The sequence below is a fragment of the Cervus elaphus genome, chromosome 20 (assembly GCF_910594005.1).
Source record: "Cervus elaphus chromosome 20, mCerEla1.1, whole genome shotgun sequence".
In the NCBI taxonomy this organism is placed as follows: Eukaryota; Metazoa; Chordata; class Mammalia; order Artiodactyla; family Cervidae; genus Cervus; species Cervus elaphus.
Window position 1 is genome coordinate 87,981,896 of NC_057834.1, and position 23,957 is coordinate 88,005,852.

At 39.8% G+C, this 23,957-nt stretch overlaps 1 protein-coding gene across 1 annotated transcript; it reads right to left on the minus strand.

The window, feature by feature from the left end:
• Positions 1-1,424: 1,424 nt before the first annotated feature.
• Positions 1,425-3,166, minus strand: LOC122677094 (elongation factor 1-alpha 1-like). The gene has a single exon (XM_043876901.1). The coding sequence runs from the start codon at positions 3,108-3,110 to the stop codon at positions 1,722-1,724; it is 1,389 nt and encodes a 462-aa protein (XP_043732836.1). The 5' UTR covers positions 3,111-3,166; the 3' UTR covers positions 1,425-1,721.
• Positions 3,167-23,957: the final 20,791 nt, after the last annotated feature.

Sequence of the window (23,957 nt, forward strand, 5' to 3'; positions counted from 1 at the left end):
AGAGTCCAAAGCATGGAATAGAATAACAACCATCTTCCCAGATCAATCAGTTAACAAAAAGGAATCACTCAAAACCGAAGAAAAATGCATGGCTAGTACTTTCCAAATCTAAGAATCTCACCACTATTTTTTCTGGGAAATCTTGCCATACCCAAAGACCACAAACCACTTCTAGGCCTTCATAATAGTAGAGAAATTATGCCAACCAAGCTTTGAAATTCACAATATATAAATACAAGATAATAATAACAGTGGGGCAACCACATACCACTGTCAATACGCTTACTCAATTGATTACCAGGAAGAAGATAAAGCTATTCTAGAGATAAAGCCATTTTATTTCTCCATCTGAAATATCTCTCTGCCTTCTCCCCTGTTGCTGTTGCTGTTGTTACTAAGCCATGTCCAGCTCTTCGTGACCCCATGAAGCACACGAGGATCCCTGTCCTTCACTAACGCCCAGAGTTGGCTCTCATTCATGTCCATTGAGTCAGTGATGGAATAGTCACATCAGTCAGTCTGACCATCTCATCCTCTGTCACCCTCTTCTTTTGCCTTCAATCTTTCCCTATTACCTCCACCAATTAAAATCATTCAATATTCAGATAATTGCCCCTTCCTCCATCAAATTGTTCATGATCGCTCTGTTAAATACAAACTCTCCTTCTTGGGAATGCCTTATTGTGTATCCTACCTATATGGGCATATCATAGAACCTTATTTTACAGTTTTTTTCTACACTTGGTTTAATCCCTCCTTCTTATCACACACACCACCACCACCATCACCACCTTCATCAATATTAGACTGCAGCACTGACATCCCATAAGCTTTTATGATATTTTAAAAGCTTTTATAGTCCTTGAACATAGTAAATACTGACAAAATACATTTTTATGTAAACAGATGAAATATTTTAATGCACACATTCTTTTGCTATTTAACAGATAATAAAACAAATTCCTTTAGGACAAATAGTTCTCATAGTAATTTTTTGTGATCATAGTCACTTTTAAGTTACTATTAATCATGAAGGGATTCAGAGACTGGTTTCTCCAGTAGTCTTATACCTGCCCTAGGAGTGTACTTCACTTTACTATGGTGAATGAACACAGAGGGCAAATTTTCTGTAGAGAGGAGCCATAAAACAGATGCACACATGAAAAAAACTCACTCAGCTTAGTAAATGTTTGAAAAGAATATGCTCGTCTTTCAACCTTTCCCTGATCTTCAGTCTTGCCTGTGATTAACCTCCTTTAGCCTCAAAGCTGGGTCATTCCTTTGCCCCATATATAGATCACACTTTATTTCAACTTTCCAGGTCTGTGGAGAAGCAGAGTTCTCTTCTTATTCTGGCCAGGTCCTGAGGTCCTTCTTTGTTATTTTAGGTTCTAAACTTCTAGAAGTCAATAGAACTTTAATTCTTTTTTTTTTTTTTCTCATTAAACTTTTTTTAATGGGTCTCAAATTCTGTGACAGATTTTTGGTCAAGTTGTTTTCATTAAAAAGTACTGATTTTAAAAACTAATAACTTAAACTGCCACACACAAAACATATGGTCCACAAAAACATTCTCCTTTCCTTCTGAAGGTTTTACGATGCATTGTTATCATTAACCAGTCTTTTACTATCAAACTTAAATGGCCAATTGAGACAAACAGTTCTGAGACAGTTCTTCCACCACTGATTAAGACTGGGGTGGCAGGTGTTGGGGATAATATTCATTTAGCCTTCTGAGCTTTCTGGGCAGACTTGGTGACCTTGCCAGCTCCAGCTGCCTTCTTGTCCACTGCCTTGATGACATCCACAGCGACTGTCTGTCTCATGTCACGCACAGCAAAACGGCCCAGGGGAGAATAATCAGAGAAGCTCTCGACACACATGGGCTTGCCAGGAACCATATCAACAATGGCAGCGTCACCAGATTTCAAGAATTTAGGTCCATCTTCCAGCTTTTTCCCAGAACGACGATCAATCTTCTCCTTCAGCTCAGCAAACTTGCAAGCGATGTGAGCTGTGTGACAATCCAGCACAGGTGCATATCCAGCACTGATTTGGCCTGGATGGTTCAAAATAATCACCTGAGCTGTGAAGCCAGCAGCTTCCATGGGTGGATCATTTTTGCTGTCACCAGCCACATTGCCACGACGGACATCTTTGACAGACACGTTCTTGACATTGAAGCCCACATTGTCCCCAGGAAGGGCTTCACTCAATGCTTCATGGTGCATTTCTGCAGACTTCACTTCAGTTGTTACATTGACTGGAGCAAAGGTGACCACCATGCCAGGTTTGAGAACACCAGTCTCCACACGACCCACAGGGACAGTACCAATACCACCAATTTTGTAGACATCCTGGAGAGGCAAACGCAAGGGTTTGTCAGTTGGGCGAGTTGGTGGCAGGATGCAATCCAGAGCTTCAAGCAGGGTGGTTCCACTGGCGTTGCCGTCCTTACGGGTGACTTTCCATCCCTTGAACCATGGCATGTTAGCACTTGGCTCCAGCATGTTGTCACCATTCCAGCCAGAAATTGGCACAAATGCTACTGTGTCGGGGTTGTAGCCAATTTTCTTAATGTAGGTGCTGACTTCCTTAACAATTTCCTCGTATCTCTTCTGGCTGTAGGGTGGCTCAGTGGAATCCATTTTGTTAACTCCAACAATTAGTTGTTTCACACCCAGAGTGTAAGCCAGAAGGGCATGCTCACGGGTCTGCCCGTTCTTGGAGATACCGGCTTCAAATTCACCAACACCAGCAGCAACAATCAGGACAGCACAGTCAGCCTGGGATGTGCCTGTAATCATGTTTTTGATGAAGTCTCTGTGTCCTGGGGCATCAATGATGGTAACATAGTACTTGCTGGTCTCAAATTTCCACAGGGAGATATCAATGGTGATACCACGCTCACGTTCAGCTTTCAGTTTGTCCAAGACCCAGGCATATTTGAAGGAGCCCTTTCCCATCTCGGCAGCCTCCTTCTCGAACTTCTCAATGGTTCTCTTGTCGATCCCGCCACATTTGTAGATCAGATGGCCAGTCATGGTAGACTTCCCTGAATCTACGTGCCCAATGACAATGATGTTGATGTGGGTCTTCTCTTTTCCCATTTTGGCTTAGGTTTAACAGTGGTTTTCACGACACCTGTGTCCTGGCGGCAAACCCGTTGCGAAAAAGAGAACTTTAATTCTTAATACTTCCTAAGAAGATTCTTTATTTTATGACCTTATAACCCCAAAGTCCTCCTCTCACGTGGCACAGTGGTAAAGAATCTGCCTACCAAATCAGGAGACACAAAGATGCAGGTTCAAACCCCGAGTCAGAAAGATCCTCTGAAGCAGGCTTACCTGATTATTCTTCTTTAAACAAATATTTTTTGAGACATATGCTCAGTACTAGAGAGACATGGTATGCTTGGGAGACATAGCTGCTATCTTAGAAGGCCTAAGAGTAATAGGAAAGGTGTACAATTAACAAATTTTAAAAAATGAGTTAGTGAGAAATTGATGCTTTAATTTTTTAAATTTATATATATATATTTTTTTTATTTCTGTGGATTCATCAACAAAACTTACATTGATCTTCCTTTTACAGGAGCAAGCCTCTGTGTTCCAGAGTTTGTAGCTCTTTGTCTAAGGACCTTGACTGATGTTTATTTGAATGTGTAGGTCAAATACACAAAAACACTAGGCCAAGTGAGCTGACAGGGTGATAGACACTGAAAGTGATGCTTGGAAGAGAAGGGGTAATGGTCCAAACCCACCGTTCAGAGTGGGGGTTGGCCATGGAGGGAATAAAGGAGATGATTACAGCAGTTTATACCCAACACCCTGGCTGTGGCAAAACTAGATGGAAGAAGATACAAGAATGCCTAAGATGTCAGCAATAATGTCTTAGCTTCAAAGACAGCGTAGCACAAAGTAAGTGGGTAAGCAGTGGAGTCTCTGCCTTTGAAAGGACCAGAGACTCTCAGGGGTGACCTTAACAAACCCCCGATCCCTCCCCATTTGTCCTATACTGCATAACACTAGGGCCCTGATTCAACCCAAAGGAGGAGGATAGATCTCAAAAAATGTCTGAAACTGTATCTCTTGCCAACCTTGGAAAAAGAACTAAAAACTAGACTTTTAACAAAGAATAATATATTTCTTATTCTCTGTCACAAACAATTCAGTTATTTATTACACAACTAATTACAACAAATTGTGAGAAGTTATCTGAATGCCTGGTCTTTACTAGTCTATCCCAGACTCTCTCCAAGTTTCTCTCTCTCCCTTTGAGTCCTATTTCTTTACAACTCCACCATCCTCACCAGTCTCACCAGTCCATAGAGCTGTCAGAATTCATTTCTGCCAGTCCCAGTATAGTTCCTTCTTTCTGCCTTATCAAAATGTCCCCTTGTCCATTAATAGAATTAATAAACAACTCTTATTTGTTTTCATTTGGGTTGTTCATTAATTCTAACAAGGGAACACAACTTTTCATACACAAGGCCAAAGAAAGGTATTTTTCTTATTTGAAAGGTCATTCCCTTTAGGGTTGAGTACCTAGTATGTTGAACACAGACTCTATAATGTGTACAAATAAAGAAATGAAGGAGGAGAAGGATATGAACACAGTTGGCCAGATCAGACAAATTCACCCTGGTGAGCCATGCAGTAGCAAATATTGCAGCCAAATTACCTTAAATTCTGTTGCTAAGCTAAAACCTCATATTTGTATGCATACAAATGACCATTTGTAATGGTGACTGACCATTAGAATTTACCCTCCAAGGATATCTGCACTGTAAAGGAAGAATTTGATATAAACAAATGACATTCAAATCAGTACGTGTTGATGTGGCATCAGAAATTCAGGAAGCCCACAACTTCCTCCAGGAGCGATGGAGTCATGCTTGTCACCCCATCTGAGACACCTCAGCTGCTGTGTTCTTCCAGCTGGCTTTCACTGCTCTGTCACTTGAGTACCATCTCTTGAATATCCCTGCATGGAAATGAACTGGTGTTTCCTGGTACAGCGGGGATGCTGAATGGGGATAAGGATATAGGGCCTGCACAAAGATGGGCCCAGCTGTTAAATCTCAGCTCTGCCATTCAGGATGGGGAAGTAGAAGGAAGACGCCTCCTCCAGCAGGACTAGTGCCAAGATCCAAACTGGTGAAAATCAAGGAAAGTCAAACGGACCAAAAGGAGGCAGCCACTGGAGCCAGTAACACTGCCGCTTCTTTGGGACCCACCACTCCACAAGGCCTGCAAATTCTTTCTCTAACAAGATACGCAACAATAAGTACACCAAATAGGCACCACTTACCCTTTCAACATTCAGCCAACGACCTTCTCTGTGCACACTCTATGGGGGATATGACATAAGATGATAAAAGGACATTCCTATTGCACATTAGAATTTTGGAGGTGCTCACACATGCATTAACTAACTGAATTATTAAAACAAACCTGTGCGAAACACAGCCTAATGCCCGTTTAGAGGAAACTAAGTTGGTGATGGACAGGCAATTCTGGTGTGCTGCCGTCCATGGGGTCACAAAGAGTCAGGCACGACTGAGTGACTGAACTGAATTGAAACTAAGGCTCAGGAAGGGAGGGTGTTCTAGGTCATGATAAATGGCAGAGCTCAGACTAAATACCATTTGCTCATTTTATTCATTCATAGAGTACTTGGAGTTTTTCAGAATTGATTTTGGTATAAATCTGTCATCTTTTAGAAAAAATGAGGGCAGAGAATTCAGGGGCCTGTGAGAGGAAAGAACGTGCATTTCATTGGCATGGTCTCCTAGGACAGCAGCTGCTCTCTTAGACACAGAAAGAGGCACTGAAAGTAGAAAAGAGGACTTTACCTCCTTCAAATTGTACTTTCCCTTTTTCCTCAGCTCCCAGTAGTCTACAGACTGATCACACTGGAAAACCAGGCAGCCAGCAGCCAGCCATCACACTGACACTGAGCTTCCACTCCACACTCTGGTTTTATCTCCACAACATCTCCATGAGTAGGCCTTAAAATCCTCTCTTTACAAATGAGAAAACGGAGAGGAATAGGAAGCCACTGACCTGCTGCTGGGTCTGCCCACCACCCTGCTTTCCCTCCACCCATCCTCCCACTGTCATGGTTCTAGTTCATCCAGACCCTGATTTTCTCTTTCCTGTACTTCTGCAACAGTTCCATTTGACATTCTTTTTAAAAATGTATGTGTACATTTAGTGAGCACCAAAAGTGTGCCAGGTTCCATGCTGGACACTGGGGAGAGAATGATGAATGTGAGTTAGTGCCTGCCATTCTAGCAAGGGAAAGGACAGAACAGGTGACCCTACATGAGGATCGGCACTGTAGCAGGGGGAGGTGGGGGGATGGGGTGCTAATGGGTCAAGTAAGGCTGGGGTCCTCCATGATGAGTCTAACTCAACCAACTTACCAACAACCCCTTTTGAGCATCCTTGTGAAAATGAAAACCCAAGCAAACCTCAAAACCTTTCAGTGGCTCCCTGAAACTCAGAGAACAAAGGACAGGCTCCTCAGTGAGGAGAGGAAAGAAGAAATGCATTGTAAGCAAGAAAGTTGGGGATCCGGAAAGCTTTCCAGACAGAAGATTCCTTTTTCTTTAAAACCATTTGACCTCCTTTACCTTTTCTATTGCTATTTCTTTGTGAGACAGCAGAGATTATAAGAGAAGAAAAAGAGGAGGAGCAGAGGAAGCACTGAGTCAATGAGTAATACAAACAGGCACTGTTCTGGGCTTTCCCCCATTTAATACCCATCGGGATCAGTCTTCATGGAAGGGAACATCATTCTGTTTTACAACTGAGGAAATTCAGACTTAGGGCCTTAAGTAGATTGATTGTCCAAGGTCAAAGTGAGAAGGCCAGTGTCATTAATTTGACTGCTTCCTTCTCACTTAGTCATCTAGTAAGTGACTAGAACAAGAATTTGAACCCAGGCTTATCTGACTTCAAAGCTTAAATATTTTGCTATTCTGATGAGTCACAGTGGGCTGTCTTGGGAAATAATCATTCAATTCTAGAAACTTCCATAATTCATCAGATATTTGACTTTAAAAGAGACTTCATTACTTTCCTATCTAGACTTACTCAAGTCCTCCAGTATCACCTACACATTGTTTCTTGTCCCGTACAAAAACGCCTACCAAAAGGACCAATTCTTTACCAAAAGTTTTGAAAATCCCATGACTACCAAAAAAAAAAAAGAGTCATTGTCCTAAAAATGCCTTTTAGAGTGTGTTGGCAAAGTCTAGTGTTTCAGCGGACACCAGAAAGCAGACAGATGTGTGTGATGAACAGTATCTTGGCACTATTCGTCACTGATAACAGAGGCTTCCATAATAAATGGCTGGAAAGCACTTTTTCATTATAAAGCATTACATAAATATGGACTGACAGTAATACAAAACTATGCCAAGCTGCAATAGGATGGCTCTCATGAATTATATAAGCAAAAGTCGGATCAAGTAGAGTCAGCTACACTTTTCTACATCCTTCACAAACTTCATGTGGACTAACAAAGACTATTAGAAAAGAGAAATTTAAAAATGCATGCCCTTCTAGGAGCCTTTAAATAAGGATCCTTAGTTCTTATAAAGGGCTTCCCTGGTGTCTCAGATGGTAAAGAATCTGTCTGTGATGCAGAAGACCTGGGTTTGATCCCTGAGTTGGGAAGATCCCTGGGGAAGGGAATGACTACCCGTTCCAGTATTCAAGCCTGGACAATTCCATGGACAGAGGAGCCTGATGGACTTCAGTCCATGGTGTCGCAAAGAGTCAGACATGGCTGAGTAACTAATACTTTTTCACTTTGGGTCTTATAAAAAGTGAGATTAGAGGATGTTTGGGGTATAGATTTTACTAGCTAGAAAGGGGAGGCCCTTCGTGGTACATAAGGCAGTTGTAGCTTGAGAAGGGTGTTGGAAAAAATCAAACACACCATTTGACCCAAGTGTTTAAAATTTTCCAGAGCTTCTCACATCTGTTAAGCCACTTGGATTCTTTATAAGATCCTAAAGACCAAGGACTTAGATTTTTCAAGTTCTTTTAACAGCAGTGGAAAGAGAAACAAAGAGTTCTTTGCCTTTTTTATGACACCTCACCATAGGTCAAAACAAAACCAGACAGCTGGTCAGACAAACCACCCATTTCCCATTATGACTGCTTAAGGCTGAGAAAGGAAGGCACTGAGTTTGCTGTATTTGAAGATAAAACATAAACCCAACTGCTCTCCTCAACATGCTACACAGATAGATTTATTCATTTAAGGACTATTTATTAAGCATCTCGACCATGCACCAAACATCATGTCAGTTGCTGGAGATTCAGCAGAAGACAGCTTTTATCTTCATGACTGGGCATTCTGTTATCACCTCTATCTTCTGAAGAGAAGGCTGAGGTTCATAGAGTAGGCACCAGCCCAAAGTCCTATAGTGAGTGAGCCCAGCCCTCACCTGCCTCCTCACAAGCTGTGCTCCAACTAGGGCATAAAGATACCACATGGTTCAATTCTCCTCTGTGGCTGATCTCCAAGCCAAAGAGAACACGATCCTCCATATCTCAGACTCTGTAGGAGCTCTGGGTGGAAGGAAGACAGAGGGAAGCACCATGCAGATGAATAAACTCTCTATCCTGCAAATTAAGTTGTCCTCAGTGCTAACCTAAAATATGCCACAGACACAAACAAGCAACCCTTCACATCTGAATTCTGCTCTGTTAGGCACCGCTCAAGTTCTGCTCCACCTTCTATGTCCTATAAGCTCGTGTTTCTGTCTCAGAAAGCCTGGCTCTCCCCAACCCCCAACATAAAAAGGGCGCCTCTGGTCATCTCCCTCCATAGCATTTAACACAGTATGTAAATACATATGTACCTGTGAGTTTATTTAGCATCTGTCTCTCATTAAAATGCAAGCTCCACCAAAAACTTTGGTCGCTTTTCCCTAGCTCCTGACACAGTGACTACATACTGTAGGTACTCAGACTTCCCTGGCAATCCAGTGGTTGAGAATCCGCCTGCCAATGAAGGGGACAAGGGCTCAGTCCCTGGTCTGGAAAGATTGCACATCCCGTGGAGCAACGAAGCCTATGCCCCACACTATTGAGTCTGTGCTCTGGAGCCCGGGGGGCCCCAACAGCTGAGCCCGCAAGACCTAGAACCCGTGTTCTGCAACGAGAAGCCACCACAGTGAGAAGCCCACACACTTCAAATAGAGAGTAGCCCTACTCGCCACAACTAGAGAAAGCCCACATGTGGCAATGAAGATCCAGTGCAGTCAGAATAAAATTAGTTAACTCTTTTTTAATTTTTAAAATACATATAGTAGGTACTCAGTAAATATTTGTTAAGTTACTGAAAGAAGGATTATATTTAACCCATATTCTGAAACCATAACCAAATATTACCTAAACCAAATCACCTATTAAACACTGTATCTCATCCCTAGAGGTACAAATATGCTTTTACATCTTACCTTTTGTCTTTTTCTGTGACTCATCTCCTAATGTATAAGATAATTTACTTAAATGTGTGTATCATTCATTGGTCTGTTCTCCTTGACAATGCGGGAGACCTGGGTTTGATCCTTAGGTTGGAAAGATCCCCTGGAGAAGGGAAAGGCAACCCACTCCAGTATTCTGCCTGGGAGAATTCCATGGACTACAGTCCATGGGGTCACAAAGTGTTGGACACAACTGAGCAACTTTCACTTTCACTCCTCGACAAAGATATAGCTTTACAAGGGAATAGATAGAAAAGGCCTAGAATTATGTATGGCTTATAGTAGATTCTCAACAAATATTTGTTAAATGAATGAATGAAAATATCCCTCTTAATTTCTTAATAAGCATTCAACAATACATAGTTTCTTTAAATTATGGGATATATATGAATTTAATTTCTGAGAGCCTCAGTTTCCTCATAGGCATTGGACTAAATGAACTTTAAAAAAATAATTTTAATGATCAAAAATAGATTTCCTTATACACGTAGTATTACAAGTATTAAGGCAGAAAATCTAATAAGCACATTTTTAAGAGATGTTCAACAAAATGGTTTTCAGTAGATCATCCAGGGTTATCAATGAATTCTATCTCACAAAGGTCCAAATTCACTGAGGTCTTATTGTTTAGGTGTCTTTTCTTCCATATTCCCTCAAAGAAACTGAAGTTTGGAAGAGGTTTTGTGTTGTCAAAAATTTCATGTGAGGATACAGACTTTCCTATGTGTCCAAATGTATGAATCAATTCAACAGGTTATTTCTTACTTTACGTTTGGTACCACATTAGGCATGGTAAGATGTCAAAGTAAAAATGCTGCTTTCAAGAAACATTTACTATTCTTTACTGGAGATATGAGACACATTCACAAAACAGCCAGAAAACAACAAAATAACCTGCCTTTCCAGAGCAAGAGTATAATAATAGGTACAGTAGGTGCTATGGGTACAGGAATAGGTAAGGATCAAAATATTAAGTGGGAATCAAAATATTCAGAAAAGATCCCGGGAAGAAGATTTGACAAACTTTTTTTAAGGACATGAGACACTAGTCAACTGCTTGGCGATGTGTACTGTCTGAACCAATGGAACAGCACTAGTAGAAGCTTTAATATTATTCAGATAATCGTTAATCTGTCAAAGAATTAACAGTGTCCTTCCCTCTTTCCATGGGCTTGAACGATCTTAAACAGTTTTGAGTAGTTTTAGTCGTTTGAATGCTAGTTCTTTAACTTTGCTGCCAATTTCACATTTCCTATGAAGTGCTCTTAAAAGATAAAAATTGGGTCAACACCAATAAAATTGTATCCATCTGTCAAGAGAAATTTCCGTTTAATGAGGACACCAAACTGCATCATCAACAAAGAATCCAAAACACTTAAGGAAGATTAGCATGGGAAGTGTAGCCAAACTACCCCAGAGGTTAAGGCAGTCAGTGTTAGGCTGGCTTAGACTTCAGCACTGAAATATATAACACAAGCTTCTAGCACTTCAGAGAGTCACACACCACAGACAGAGGGATCGTTCCTGCCTCAGGGATGGGACCAGACTAACAAGACTGTGTCCTAAATTCACACAACAGCAGGCCTGGAGCCGTGACTTGTTTCAGTAATTCAGAGAAATTGTTATACATTAGCCTCAATCAAGACTAACATGCTGGGCAAATGAAATTAATGTGACCATGACTCTAATGAAAGTTCCAAATATAAGAGGCACTGTCCTTAACTTTACTTACTTAAATAACTCTTTACATCCCAATAAAATTATCTTCTACATTAGGGTTGAGTTTTAGTGTTAAAGTTTTCTTTTTCTTCTAGTGCCTTTTAACTGTGATCAGCTAGACAGAAGGATAAGAGGCCTACGATGAGTAATGGTGTGCCGGTCTCTGTAGCCTCTACCTTCACCCATCTACAGATGTGGTCAATCTGATGGGAAACTTGTGATTCGACTATCTCAGCACCCACTTTTAGCAACTGTGACTTTTACATTAAAGTTCACAGAAGTTCTGTACCAGTTTTCAACCAATTCATTAACATACAGCACTAGAAATGTTGGTGGGCTATGACAAGGCAGTCAGGGAATTGAGTGGCTTGAATGAAAAGATTTTCTGAAAAAATGTAAATCAGTAACTATATATTATCAGTTTGTTAACAAAAATTTTATATCATACTATCATGTCTTTTATATCATACTATCATGTCTTTTATATCATATTTTAGTGTGTGAGTTGAGGAAAAAATTAAGGAGAAAGATAAAGTTATAGAGCCTATTTTGATACATGTATACATATAATCAAATAATAAAGAAGACTGGTTTCTATCACTAGAAATAATAGAAAAACTTTTAACTATTTTCTCTTGCTTCATTTTTATTAAAGTTTGCTTCAAACTACACTGAAGTCTGTCCCATCCATTTTCAACCCCACTAGCAAATTTCCAGAAATCTTGATGTCTTTTGAACTTGAGCTCTAGAATATTCCTTAAGTTCTATCTTAAGAAATAACCTTTTTATCTTATCTCTTGACTAATGTTTCTGCTATTTCTTCAGTTACCTTTCCACTCCTTAAAAACCACAAAATTTCTAAATTAAATCCATTTCTGAGAAAGTCAAATATTCCTTTCTTTAGAAATGCATTAAAATAATATACACAGACCTGTGTTCTTACTTACAGACAAGTCTGTAAGCAAGTTACTGGAACAAAACATCTCTAAAGCCTCCTGGACAGGGGAAGGAAGTAACACAGAAGCAGGTATCCTTCTTTCCGGGGTAAGACTTGGGAAAGTGCCAGGAAAGACCGCTTAGAGACAATGAGAATACTTAACGGAAGAAAAAGACCTACTCCAGGTAAGTCACTCTTCACCAGGAAACTGGAGGGGAAGAGAGGAGATGTGAGCCAAAGCATGGCTTCAATTATCACTTGGGAGTTAAAATAGCAACATATGTGGAATTGATTGCTACATCATTGCTGACAACCTTGTTCTTTCCATCACTCAGTAACTCTGTGTTCTCTATATAAAATCCTTCAAGACATCACTGCTGGCCTTGTTGTTAGTCTCGGGTGTATCATTAGTCCAAGTAAAAACTGCTAACAGTATTTTGGAAGTCCTATCACACTTTTAAATATGCAAGTGATTATGCACACTAATTATGATTCAGCCATTATTTTTCAAGAAATTCATCTTAACAGAAATAGGATCATGGCTTAATAAACATACATGAATAAAAAATGTGTAGTGTATTGCATGCTTAAACATAAAGTTCTCATATCTAATTTTAACTCAAAGATTTGGAACATGAAGAACTGCAAGTAATATCACAAATGGCCTCCTTTCTCTCCACATACCTACACCAACAGCCCTCTCAGACAGACAGGGGCAGTTTTGTGGGTCCATCACATACAATCCAAGAAAGGAAGACAGAATCTGTAGAAAGGCAAATTTATCCAGTAAAAGAAAGCAAAAAACTAAAACAGTATCATCCCCTAATTTCAAAACTTACTACTAATCTTCAGTAATCAAAACAGATACCATACTAGCAAAATAACAGTATATGAATCTCCCTTACCCTGGCAACAACAACTCTACTCTCTAATTCTATGAGTTTGACTATTTTAGATACCTCATACAATTGGAATTACGTAGTACTTGTTTATAGTCCCACTTGTCTATTTTTTCTTTTTTTGTGTTACCTGTGCCCTTGGTGTCAAACCCTTTGTTTTTTCCTAAGAATGTTACAGATTCACATCTATGAATAAGTCTTTAATCCACTCTGAGTTGATATTTTATTATGAAAAGGGTAGTCTTTTCAACAAATGGTGTGTTGCGACAACTACATTCAAAAGAATGAAGTTGGACACCTTTCTCATACCATACACAATAACTAACTCAAAATGGATCAAATATGAGAGCTAAAACCATAAAAATCTTAGAAAACAACAAGGAATACATCATCACCTTGAATTTGACAATGGTTTCTTAAATATGACACTGCAAAAAGGAAAAATGGATAAATTAGACTTCACCGAAATTTTAAAACTTTGTTCATCAAAAGACACAACCAAGAAAGGGAAAAAAAACAACCCTCAGAATACAAGAAAATGTGTGCAGATCATATATTTTGTAAGTATCCAGAGTGTATAAAGAACCCTTACACCTTGCAAACAAGAAGAGAAACCCAATTAAACATAGATAATGGACTTGAAGAGACATTCCTCCAAAAAATATATGCAAATGACCAACAAGCACATCAAAATATGCTCAGTGCTATTAGTCATTAGGGAAATGCAATTCAAATCACACAAAATACCACTTCACACCAACTAGGACAAGCTATAATAAAATAAAGGAAAAATAGCAAGTGTTGGGAGAGGTGAAGAAATTGGAACACTCATACATAGCTGGCAGGCATGTAAAATGGTGCAGCTGCTATGAAAAACAATTGGTGATTCGTCAATAAAATAAACATGGAAATTACCATATGACTCAACAAATCCAAACCTGGGTCAATACCCAAAAGAATTAAAAATAGATGCTCAAACACAACCTTTGGTACACAAATGTTCATAGCAGCACTATCCACAGTAGCCAAAAGATGGAAACAATCCAAATTCCTATTAACTGATTAACGAATAAACAAAATGTAGATATCCATACATGTGCATATGCCTGTATGCTCAATCACGTCCAACTCTGTGATCTCACAGACTGTAGACCTCCAGGCTCCTCAGTCCATTGGATTTTCCAGGCAAAAACATTGGAGTGGGTTGCCATTTCCTCCTCCAAGGGATCTTCCAGATCCAGGGATCAGACTGCATCTCCTGAGTCCCCTACATTGCAAGTAGAGTCTTTATTACTGACCACCTGAGAAGCTGGGATAGCCATACAATGAACTACAGTTAACCCATAAAAAGGAATGAAGTTCTGATATATGCTGCAACATGCATGAACTGCAAAACATCATGCTGCATGAAAGCTAAGTGAAGCCAGACCCAGAAGGCTTCATGGTGCATGATTCTATTTATATGGAGTATCCTGAATAGGTAAATCCATAAAGACAAAGAGAAGACAAGCATTTTCCAGGAGCCAAGAGGAAGAGGGAATTGAAAGTGACTGGTTCATGGGGTCTCCTTTTTGGGAGATAAAATGTTACAGAACTACATAATAGTGTAAGGTAGTACAAATTGTGAGTGTATTAAACACCACTGAATTGTACACTTGTTTTAATGGTTCAAATGATGAATTTTAAGTATGTTTTACCATAATTGAAAATTGAGCTGAAAAAATTGCATCAATTTATTAGAAATCACAAAGAAATAGATGACTTATTAAACAAAAAATTACTAAGTGGGAGAGGACATCTTGCACTTTAAAACCGAGGAGTCAGTTCTTTTATGAAACAACCCTATTTTATACAGATGTCCATAGAACAGAGAGCAATGGCAAGAAAGGAAAAAGAAGAAAGATGATGGGGAAAAAAGTACTAATTGATGCAGTTGTGTGTAGTCCTTGATAAAACCAGCTGTTAGACCATTAACTAAAATAAGTATGCTTTTAGCATTACCTTGAATATACATTTTTCCAGTGTAAATTGATGTATAGAATTGGAAGTTCTCAAGAAGCTGTTGCTATTCCCCAAACATTAGGGAAAAGGAAACATTTTCTTCTTCCTCAGTCTGTCAGTGGCAACATATTTCAACACTGCACAGCCTACCAGCTACATAATCTCCTGAAGGAGTTCAAGGTGGCTTCTATCATCCCTTCTCTCAATCAAAGAAGAAACACTAATCTTGATTCCTCAAGGATATACCATGGGACCTCTGTAGCAGGTGCCAGGGATTTTAGTGAGAGGATCAATATGAATTTTTCATTGGAAGGTGTGTGTTTTGCAACTTCTGCCTACTCTATTTACTAACTGCATGACGTTGAGCAAATTACTTAACCTCTGAAACTTCTTCACCCATAAAATGGGGATAATAGAACCTACTTTATGTCATTACTGTGATAATCAAGTGAGTAAATACATACAAAACATTTAGAACAGTTTGACACAGGAAAGGATAGGCAACTAAGGCCTTAGACTAATGCCAGGGAGATTCATTTCAGTTGATACCAATTAGAACAGGAGGAGGGCTAGCCCTAAAGGTAAGGGATTGGCTGAAACTAGGTAACAAAAATTAGAGGCCAGTCACCCAGCAGGTGACTAAGTGAAAACCAGGTACAAGACAGAAAACCATCTGAAACTTGACCACCCATGATAAAGATTAGGTAGGAAGGCTGAAATCCAAAACTCACCCAACTGTGAAGATTCCCCCAACCCCCAATCCATAGAAACCACAAAGCACCGTTGCTGAACCACTCTTTAAAAAAAAAAAAATTATTTGGATGCATTGGGTCTTAGTTGCAGCACACAGGATCTTTTTTGCATCATGTGAGATCTTTCATTGTGGCACACGGACTCTCTAGCTGTGGTGCGTGAGCTTCAGTAGTTGTGGCGCATGGGCTTAGTTGTTCCAAGGAATGCGGGATCTTGCTTCCCCCACCAGGGATCAAACCATATCCCCTGCATTGCAAAGCAGATTCTTAACCACTGGACCAACAAGGAAGTCTCCCGAGCCACTCTTGATAACTGAGAGAGAGCCGCAAACCAAGATCTAGTACTACTTCTCACTGGCTAGTGGCTTTAGGGGACTGAGTCACCAGATAGCAAATTACTAGTAGCAGCTGGGCCAAACAAGAGACAGCCAAGATTGGTAACCAAGTTACCACCCTCATTTCGCAGATGATAAAGCTTAGGCTTAGTAAAATTTACCACCTTGTGTAACATAGCCAGGAAATGACAGGGGGCCAAAAATGCAACCCAGAACTGTAATATTCAAACCCTAAAAGATTTGTTCAGCACAATGGAACCTGCTAGTCATTTGTAGCTAACCTACTGCAGGTTTAGACAATAACTGTTCTTTTGTTCTTAGTTATTATTCCTTGGACATCAAGGAAATCAAACCAGTGAATCCTAAAGGAAATCAACCCTGAATACTCATTGGAAGGACTGATGCTGAAGCTGAAGCTTCAAAACTTTGGCCACCTGATATGAAGAGCCAACTCGCTAGAAAAAACCCTGATGCTGGAAAAGATTGAAGGCAGAAGGAGGAGAGGGCAATAGAGGATGAGACAGTTGGATGGCATTGCCAGTTTAATGGACATGAACTTGGGCAAACTCCAGGAAATGGTGAGGGACAGGGAAGCCTCACATGCTGCAGTCCATGGGGTTGTGAAAAGCACGACATGCCTTGGTGACTAAACAACAACAATTATTCCAAATCCTATTCACCCTTCCTACTCACAGTGTAGCCCATGGAGCAACCACAGCAACAACCCCAGAAACTTGTTAAAAATGCAGACTCTTAGGCCCCAACTCAGACTTCCTGAATCAGAACCCAGTTTTGAGAAGATTCCCCGGTTGGTCTGTATGTATGTACCTTACACTTGGAGAAGCACTGTTCTATATGCTGCCTCTCTCTCTTCTCACAGAATTTCTTTCTTTTCTAAAGGAATAACAAATTCCTTGCTCATAAATCAAGAACAAAAACTATTTTGTATCATGGGGGAAAAAAGAGAATTTCAGGAGGAAGAGTTCAGAGGAGGCAAAGAACTTCCAGCTGAAGTGATCTGGGGATGGTGTGCTTGATCTGATCTTCGAAGAAAGCGTAGGACATATACAGGCAGTGACGGGGGACAGGGTGAACTTTACACAAGGAACAGGAAAAAACCCATGGAGGGAGCATAAAAACATGCAAGTAGTTCTGTCTGGCTGAAGCCTACAGCATGTGAAAAGCAATGGAAATACATGCTTCAAAGAAAAATTAGGGACAGATAGAGTATTTATTGGATGACAGAAACTAGGATTTTATTGTGTAGGCAGTGCTCTATAGTTGAAAGGCTTTGAGATCAAAATTAACATTTAGGAAGGTCAATGTAGGGAATTCCCTGGCAGTCTGGTGGTTAGGACCCCATGCTTTCATTGCCAAGGGCCCAGGTTTGATTCCTGGTTGGAGAACTAGGATTCCACAAGCTGTGCAGCACAGCCAGAGGAAGAAGATGATTAATTTATATTAAGTACTGTAAAGAATCTGCCTGCAATGCAGGAGACCTGGGTTCTATCCCTGGGTCGGGAAGATTTCCTGGAGAAGGAAATGACAACCCACTCCAGTATTCTTGCCTGGAGAATTCCACGGACAGAGGAGTCTGGAGGGCTACAGTCTATGGGACTGCAAAGAGTCGGACACTACTGTGGGACTAACACTTTCATTTCTATAGAGGACCAAAAAGGAAACCAGAACTCTAGTGGCAAATGAAAGTTGCTAAGAGGCAAGACCTGGGGAGGGACAGTGGTGGGAATAAGAGGCGATGGAGGGTAAGGACTGTGGAGTGGTCCCCTTCAGCCTGGCACAGCCAGCAGGATGGAGCTCTCCCAATTGTACCCCTCCTTCAGCACCTGAGTGCCACGACGCTCTATCAAGGTGAAGACTTACTGTGTACCTATTGTTAAAACATACACATTTAAAACCTAATGGGAACCCCTGCATTGTAAATTCCCCACTGTAAATGCCCCAAAATTTGTGTTAAATATTTCTGAATATCAGGCAACAAGTAATGTAGCCTGAAAGCTGAGATCTGAAAAATATACTCTCAACTTGGTAATTATCCCATTTGGTAGAATTCTCTCCCTTCATAGGACTTCTTCAGCTGAAATGGCACTTAACATGGAAATACATTTTTACATTGAAGATTGTCCAATTTAAATGACTGATTACTGCAGCTAAGTGAAAGCTCTTGCAGATATCTGATCACCCTTGATGAACTGCTCAAATTTAATTTTCTTAACTTAAAACATGAGGACTAGCCTGAACTCATTATAACCTCACTAAGGTGCAGGCATCAGTCAGACCCAAGTAACTTCCTTGCTCATTCTCTCCCAGAGAAATACCTGCAATTACTTACTGCAATTACTACTTCTTAAAATGTCCTCCGATTCTTCTTTCCTCTCTCTGTCTCTCTCTCTTTTGCTCTCTCCCTTCTGTAAGAACTCATTAACAAGAATCAAGATTACTTGGTAAATAGCTCTAGACCAGGGTTATTCTCAGTGTAGTATTGACATGTTGGGTCAGATAATTTGGGGGATTAGGAGGAAGACTATTCTGTGTTCTGTTTAAATATCCCAAGCCTCTACCCTCTAGATGCCAAATTACCTCCATCCCCACCCCCACCAGTTGTGAGGACCCAAAATACCTCCAGGCATTGCAAATGTCCCCTAGAGGTCCAATGGAGAAGAACTGTCCAGAGAACAGCAAACCTCAGGCACACATGATTCACACTAATATTATACATGCAAGAGAGACCTGGGGATTCCTTGGAAGCCTGGGAACCCTGATGTGTATTTCTTTGGGTTCATTATTTGCAGCAGCTTAACTTAATCAAACCACAGGTCTACTAAATTTACTCTTTAGTTCATAATTTGCACTCCAGTGAGTTTTCCTAGGTGTCCCACAGAATTATCCAGGATTCCCAAGTTAACCTGGAAATGTACACTTTACATTGGAAAGTGATATTTGAGTTCCATGACAACAGGACATAGAGGACATGACTAAGGCATCTATAAAAGAGGCTGCAGATATATAATCAATTAAAAATCTCTAATGAGAACTCAAGTAGTGAATGAAAGGGAGAACGGACGACTCTACTGAGCGAAGCAGGGATCAGAGTTGCCACAGGGCTGTGGAACTTGAAACGAGCTAAGCACTGTCAATACGCCTTTTCATCAGATGCTATTCACATAGCCTCAAACCTAAGGAGTTTCATCCAAAATTCTCAATGCAGTTTAGCAGGAGCCAAACCACACTATTGAAACACTGAACTTCAGAAGTAAAATGAAACCCAGACAAGTTTTGCCAGCTCAGATCAGAGCCACACTTTATAAAGATGACCAGACCATTAAGAAAGCTAGCGTGAAAAATGGGGTTTTCAGCATTTTTGCATTTGCCAGCACTGGTTATCGATCTTGCCAAGTCTTCAATCACACATTCAAGTCCCTGAAAACTTAGAAACCTTTGGGATTCTACAGTGCCATTCATACATTGTTTGTTTGTGATTTTAGACACTGAGTAAATACCGCAGCAAATCTTTCACAGTTATCTTAATGGAAATAGACCTTAGAATTTGGAACAGACAGCTACAGATAATTTTTCTCTAAAAAATTTAGTTGCACTATTATGATCTGTTTCTCATTATATTTGTGCTATTCAAATCATGCATAGCCCATAAAATCACAGAAAGAGCCACAAATAACAAGAGTTGAAAAAGCATTATGGAGTTTCCTAGTCCCAAATTGTAGAAGGCAGCTGCAAAAATAAACAGCTCTTAGTTGTCTCCTTCTGGATCAAATTCTATATAATCATTCCAGCAGAAATTCTCCTATCATATATGAAGAGCCACAAATGACAGATACTCAGAAAACAGCAAACAGCCAGGGTAGGTAAATGAACATTCAAATGCATAGACTAGGCAGACAAATCATTGGAATAATTTCTTCACACACAAGGTGAGGTGTGATGATGTTACCACCTCAATTTTCCATCAGAAAAAAAAAAATCAGAGAAATATTCAAAACCATTTCAACAGATTATCTCTATTGTAGGTATACTGTTTATTCACTTGACATTTCTTGAATATAACCTGTGTTAGAAGCATGCTGTCTGGCTTTAATGAGCTTATGATACAAAGGAGAAGTAATAGGTTCATGATAATTAGCTAACAGATAAGGTGTAAGAATAATAAATGCAATAAGAGATGTTAAAGAGATCACAGTGGGAATTTAGAGGGAAGGGGTTTTGATTTCTGCCATGGGAATCAAAGGAGTCTCCATGGAAAAGAAAACATTTTCTCTGGAACTTCAAGGCCTAGGGTGAATGCATTCCTAAATGAAGGCTTCACAATTCCTATTGTTAAAATACTTCCCAGAAGCATGTTTTCCAAATTCTGCTGTAGTTTTATTATTGGTAAATGTCTGTCTGCCTTTGCCCTAGAAGAAACTCCTTGAGGGCTGCAGTGTGCACTGTCACCCAGCACAAAATCTACATAGCATAGCTACTTAGTAAGCACTGTAGATTTGACCTGACCAGGAAAATGAGATGTTTTGTTGAAGATTGCTATCACCTGTGTGATTCACTACAATGGAAGCTTGCTGCCCTGTGCTTTTCCCTATCCTGGGGTTCTCAGAGTCTATCATGAGCAATTAAGACCACAGACCCCAACAACTAGAATTAGGGGGAATGGGTTTCCCCAGTGGCTCAACGGGTAAAAATACACTTGCAATGCAAGAGATACAGGAGACGAAGGGTTCACTTCCCATGTTGGGAAGAACCCCTGGAGGGAGGGATGGCAAACCCACTCCAGTATTCTTGCCTGGAGAATCCCATGGACTGAGGAGCCTGGGGGGCTACAGTCCACGGTGTCACAGAGTCAGACACGACTGAGCAACTAAGCAGGCACGCACTCACGTGGGTGCCCTACAACTATAAGACTCCCTAAGATGTACCTCACTTCTCGCCTTGACTCACCTCACCCCAAGGGAGAGAGAATGGCTTATTGGAATGATGAGTTTGGGAATAATTGGGCATTCTCCCCATTTCTTCTTTTAGGAGCTAGCTAGGTTCAGGCACAGGTCTGCGTCCACATGAGGAGGCCTATCTTGGTCTGGCACTGCCTGAGACTGGGTGTGTTGGGAAGTCTGATGAATCCCAGGATTTAATGGACGATTTCAGTCTCACACTAACCAAGTTTTTCTAACTTTATTATTGATAAAGATCATCCTCAGTATTCAATCTGTTTTATTAGAATGTAAGCAACTGTATGTCCAGGAACATGTGTCAATTTTAATGACTGTATCTCAGCTTTTAGAACAATGTGTGTGCTAAGTCACGTCCGACTCTTTGTGACCCTATGGACCGTAGCCCTCCAGGCTCTTCTGTCCACGGGATTCTCCAGGCAAGAATACGCTAGCGGGTTGCCATGCCCTCTTCCAGGGGATCTTCTTGACTCAGGGACTGAACCTGTGTCTCAGGTTTCTGCATTGGCAGTCTGGTTCTTTACCACTAGCACCACCTGGGAAGCCCTTTTAGGCAGTCAGTAAATATTTGACTATTAACCTGTTAAAACCTCATCAAGAGAGGGAATACTATCTATTGGTTCCCATTAAAATCTCCAAAACTACCTCAAATAAGCATTTAATAAATGTGTGCTAAGTGAATTAATGTTCTCATCAATCACAACTTCTACATATTTGTAAAAATCTCACCCTGATCATTGTATTTTAAAAGATATGTGGTTTAAGATATGATTTTTTCCCATATTTTAACATAACAGCTTTATTTAGCTAAAGTGAATGTTAAACTTTGACATGAAGTCACAAAGCAAGTACTCAGTGCTAGATCTAATTAGCACCCAGGCCCAACTCCAGTCTTTCCCTGTGGAACAGATTTAACCACGGATACTTGTTCCCCTATACAGCCAATCAAGTGTAGTCTCATGTGCTGCCAGAGAGTAAGCTGTCCACAGAAAAATAATACAAGGGTGTTTTTAGCTAATAAGAATCTTATCTCTATTACAAAATTCCAATCTAAGGATTTCTACTTTGAACATAAGTCACAAGAAGATAGGAATAGGTACTTCTAGAACCTGACCTTCAGCAAATAATAATGTGAAATAACCTTATTATATTTTTATCTTTTTGCTTTTGTGTTATTTGTTATTTAAGAAAAAAAATGAGGACAATGACATGAAGAAAATTACTTTTTTTCCCCCTTTGGAAAGGAATTATGAAGTCATTTTGGCAAATCAAGACCAAAGTAAGTATCCAAAATTGAATATGTCATCAATGAGAAGCTTTAAGATAATTATTAAGTATTTTAAAGACTTTTTAAAATTTTTTGGAACAAGATCAGCTTAATTTTACATTTAGACTAATTTAAGGTCCCCATGTGGGCAAGGGCTCTGATACAATTGAACAAAACTCCTTACAGTCTTAGAGATTATTATATTTAGTGAAGTAAGTCAGACAAAGAAAGACAAATACCACTTATATGTGGAATCCAAAAAATAATACAAATGAATTTATTTACAAAATAGAAAAGACTCACAGCCAGAAACAAGCTTATAATTACCAAAGCAAAAGGGGAGAGAAGGAGAGAGAAATTAGGAGTATGGGATTAATAGATACACACTACTACATATAAAACATAAGGATTTACTGTTGACCAAACCACCATTACCACCACTGTATAGCAAAGAAAACTATATTTAATATCTGATAAAAAGAAACCTATAATGGAAAAGAACCTGAAAATATATATATATTTTTTTCATATATATAATATATAACTGAATCATTATGGGGATCTTTTATATATATATTCATATATATAATATATAACTGAATCACTATGCTATATCCATGAAATTATATATGATACTATAAATCAACTTATACTTCAATAAATGATAAATAAATACTCCTTATGGCATGGTCTTGATAAACTTAAAATTGACATGGATCTTCAAGATACAAATAAACAGTTGAAAGTATGTTTAGGTATTTAGTAGTATCCAGCTGCCTGAACAAATAAATGATTCAAATAAAAAATGTCTTTTGGCTCAAGATGCTAAGATATTCCCATTCGCTTTAGTTTCTCCTATGATAAAACATTTTAAATCAATCATTTGTCTTCTCAATATGTTCTTTGAGAGTCAAATTAGAAGGCCAAATATTTTCACCACATCTGTAATTTATTTAAATTACAGAGCAGTAGATGTAAGAGAAGAAGACTTTTAAGAAAGGGGGGCAGGGAGATTTGGTTGTGCAGACTAAATAAACAGAGGGGGGAAAAAAACAACCATCTGAGCCTGAGAAATGAGCACAGAGCAACGAACAGGAGGAAACAAAATCAGAATAGGAAATTAGCAGATACGAGTATAGAAAGAAAGACAGGTCAAAGATAGTAACTTCTAGATGATGCATTCACTGAAACTGACCTGAGAGAAATCTTTGAAACCCCTTAGCCCTGCCCCTATATCCTTACAACAACAAAAGAATTCCTTAGGGGACAGCACTGATAATCAAACTGCAGCAAGAATTATTAATGGTTGCAAAAGCCTGCTCTATTCCTTTGTATGTCTCTGCCCTTCCAATGTGTTTGGCCCCAAGACTCGTATCACGATTAACAGTGACAGAAATAAGACAGGGCCTGGCATTCGTGGTCTATAAAAGACATCCACAAATATGCTGACACTCCTCCAATAGAGGGGTGGGGTCTACATTCCTCCCTCTCAAAGGCGGGTGGGCTCTGTATCTACTTTGATCCATAGATTATGGCAGTAAAGCTGTGACAGTTTCTGGGCCC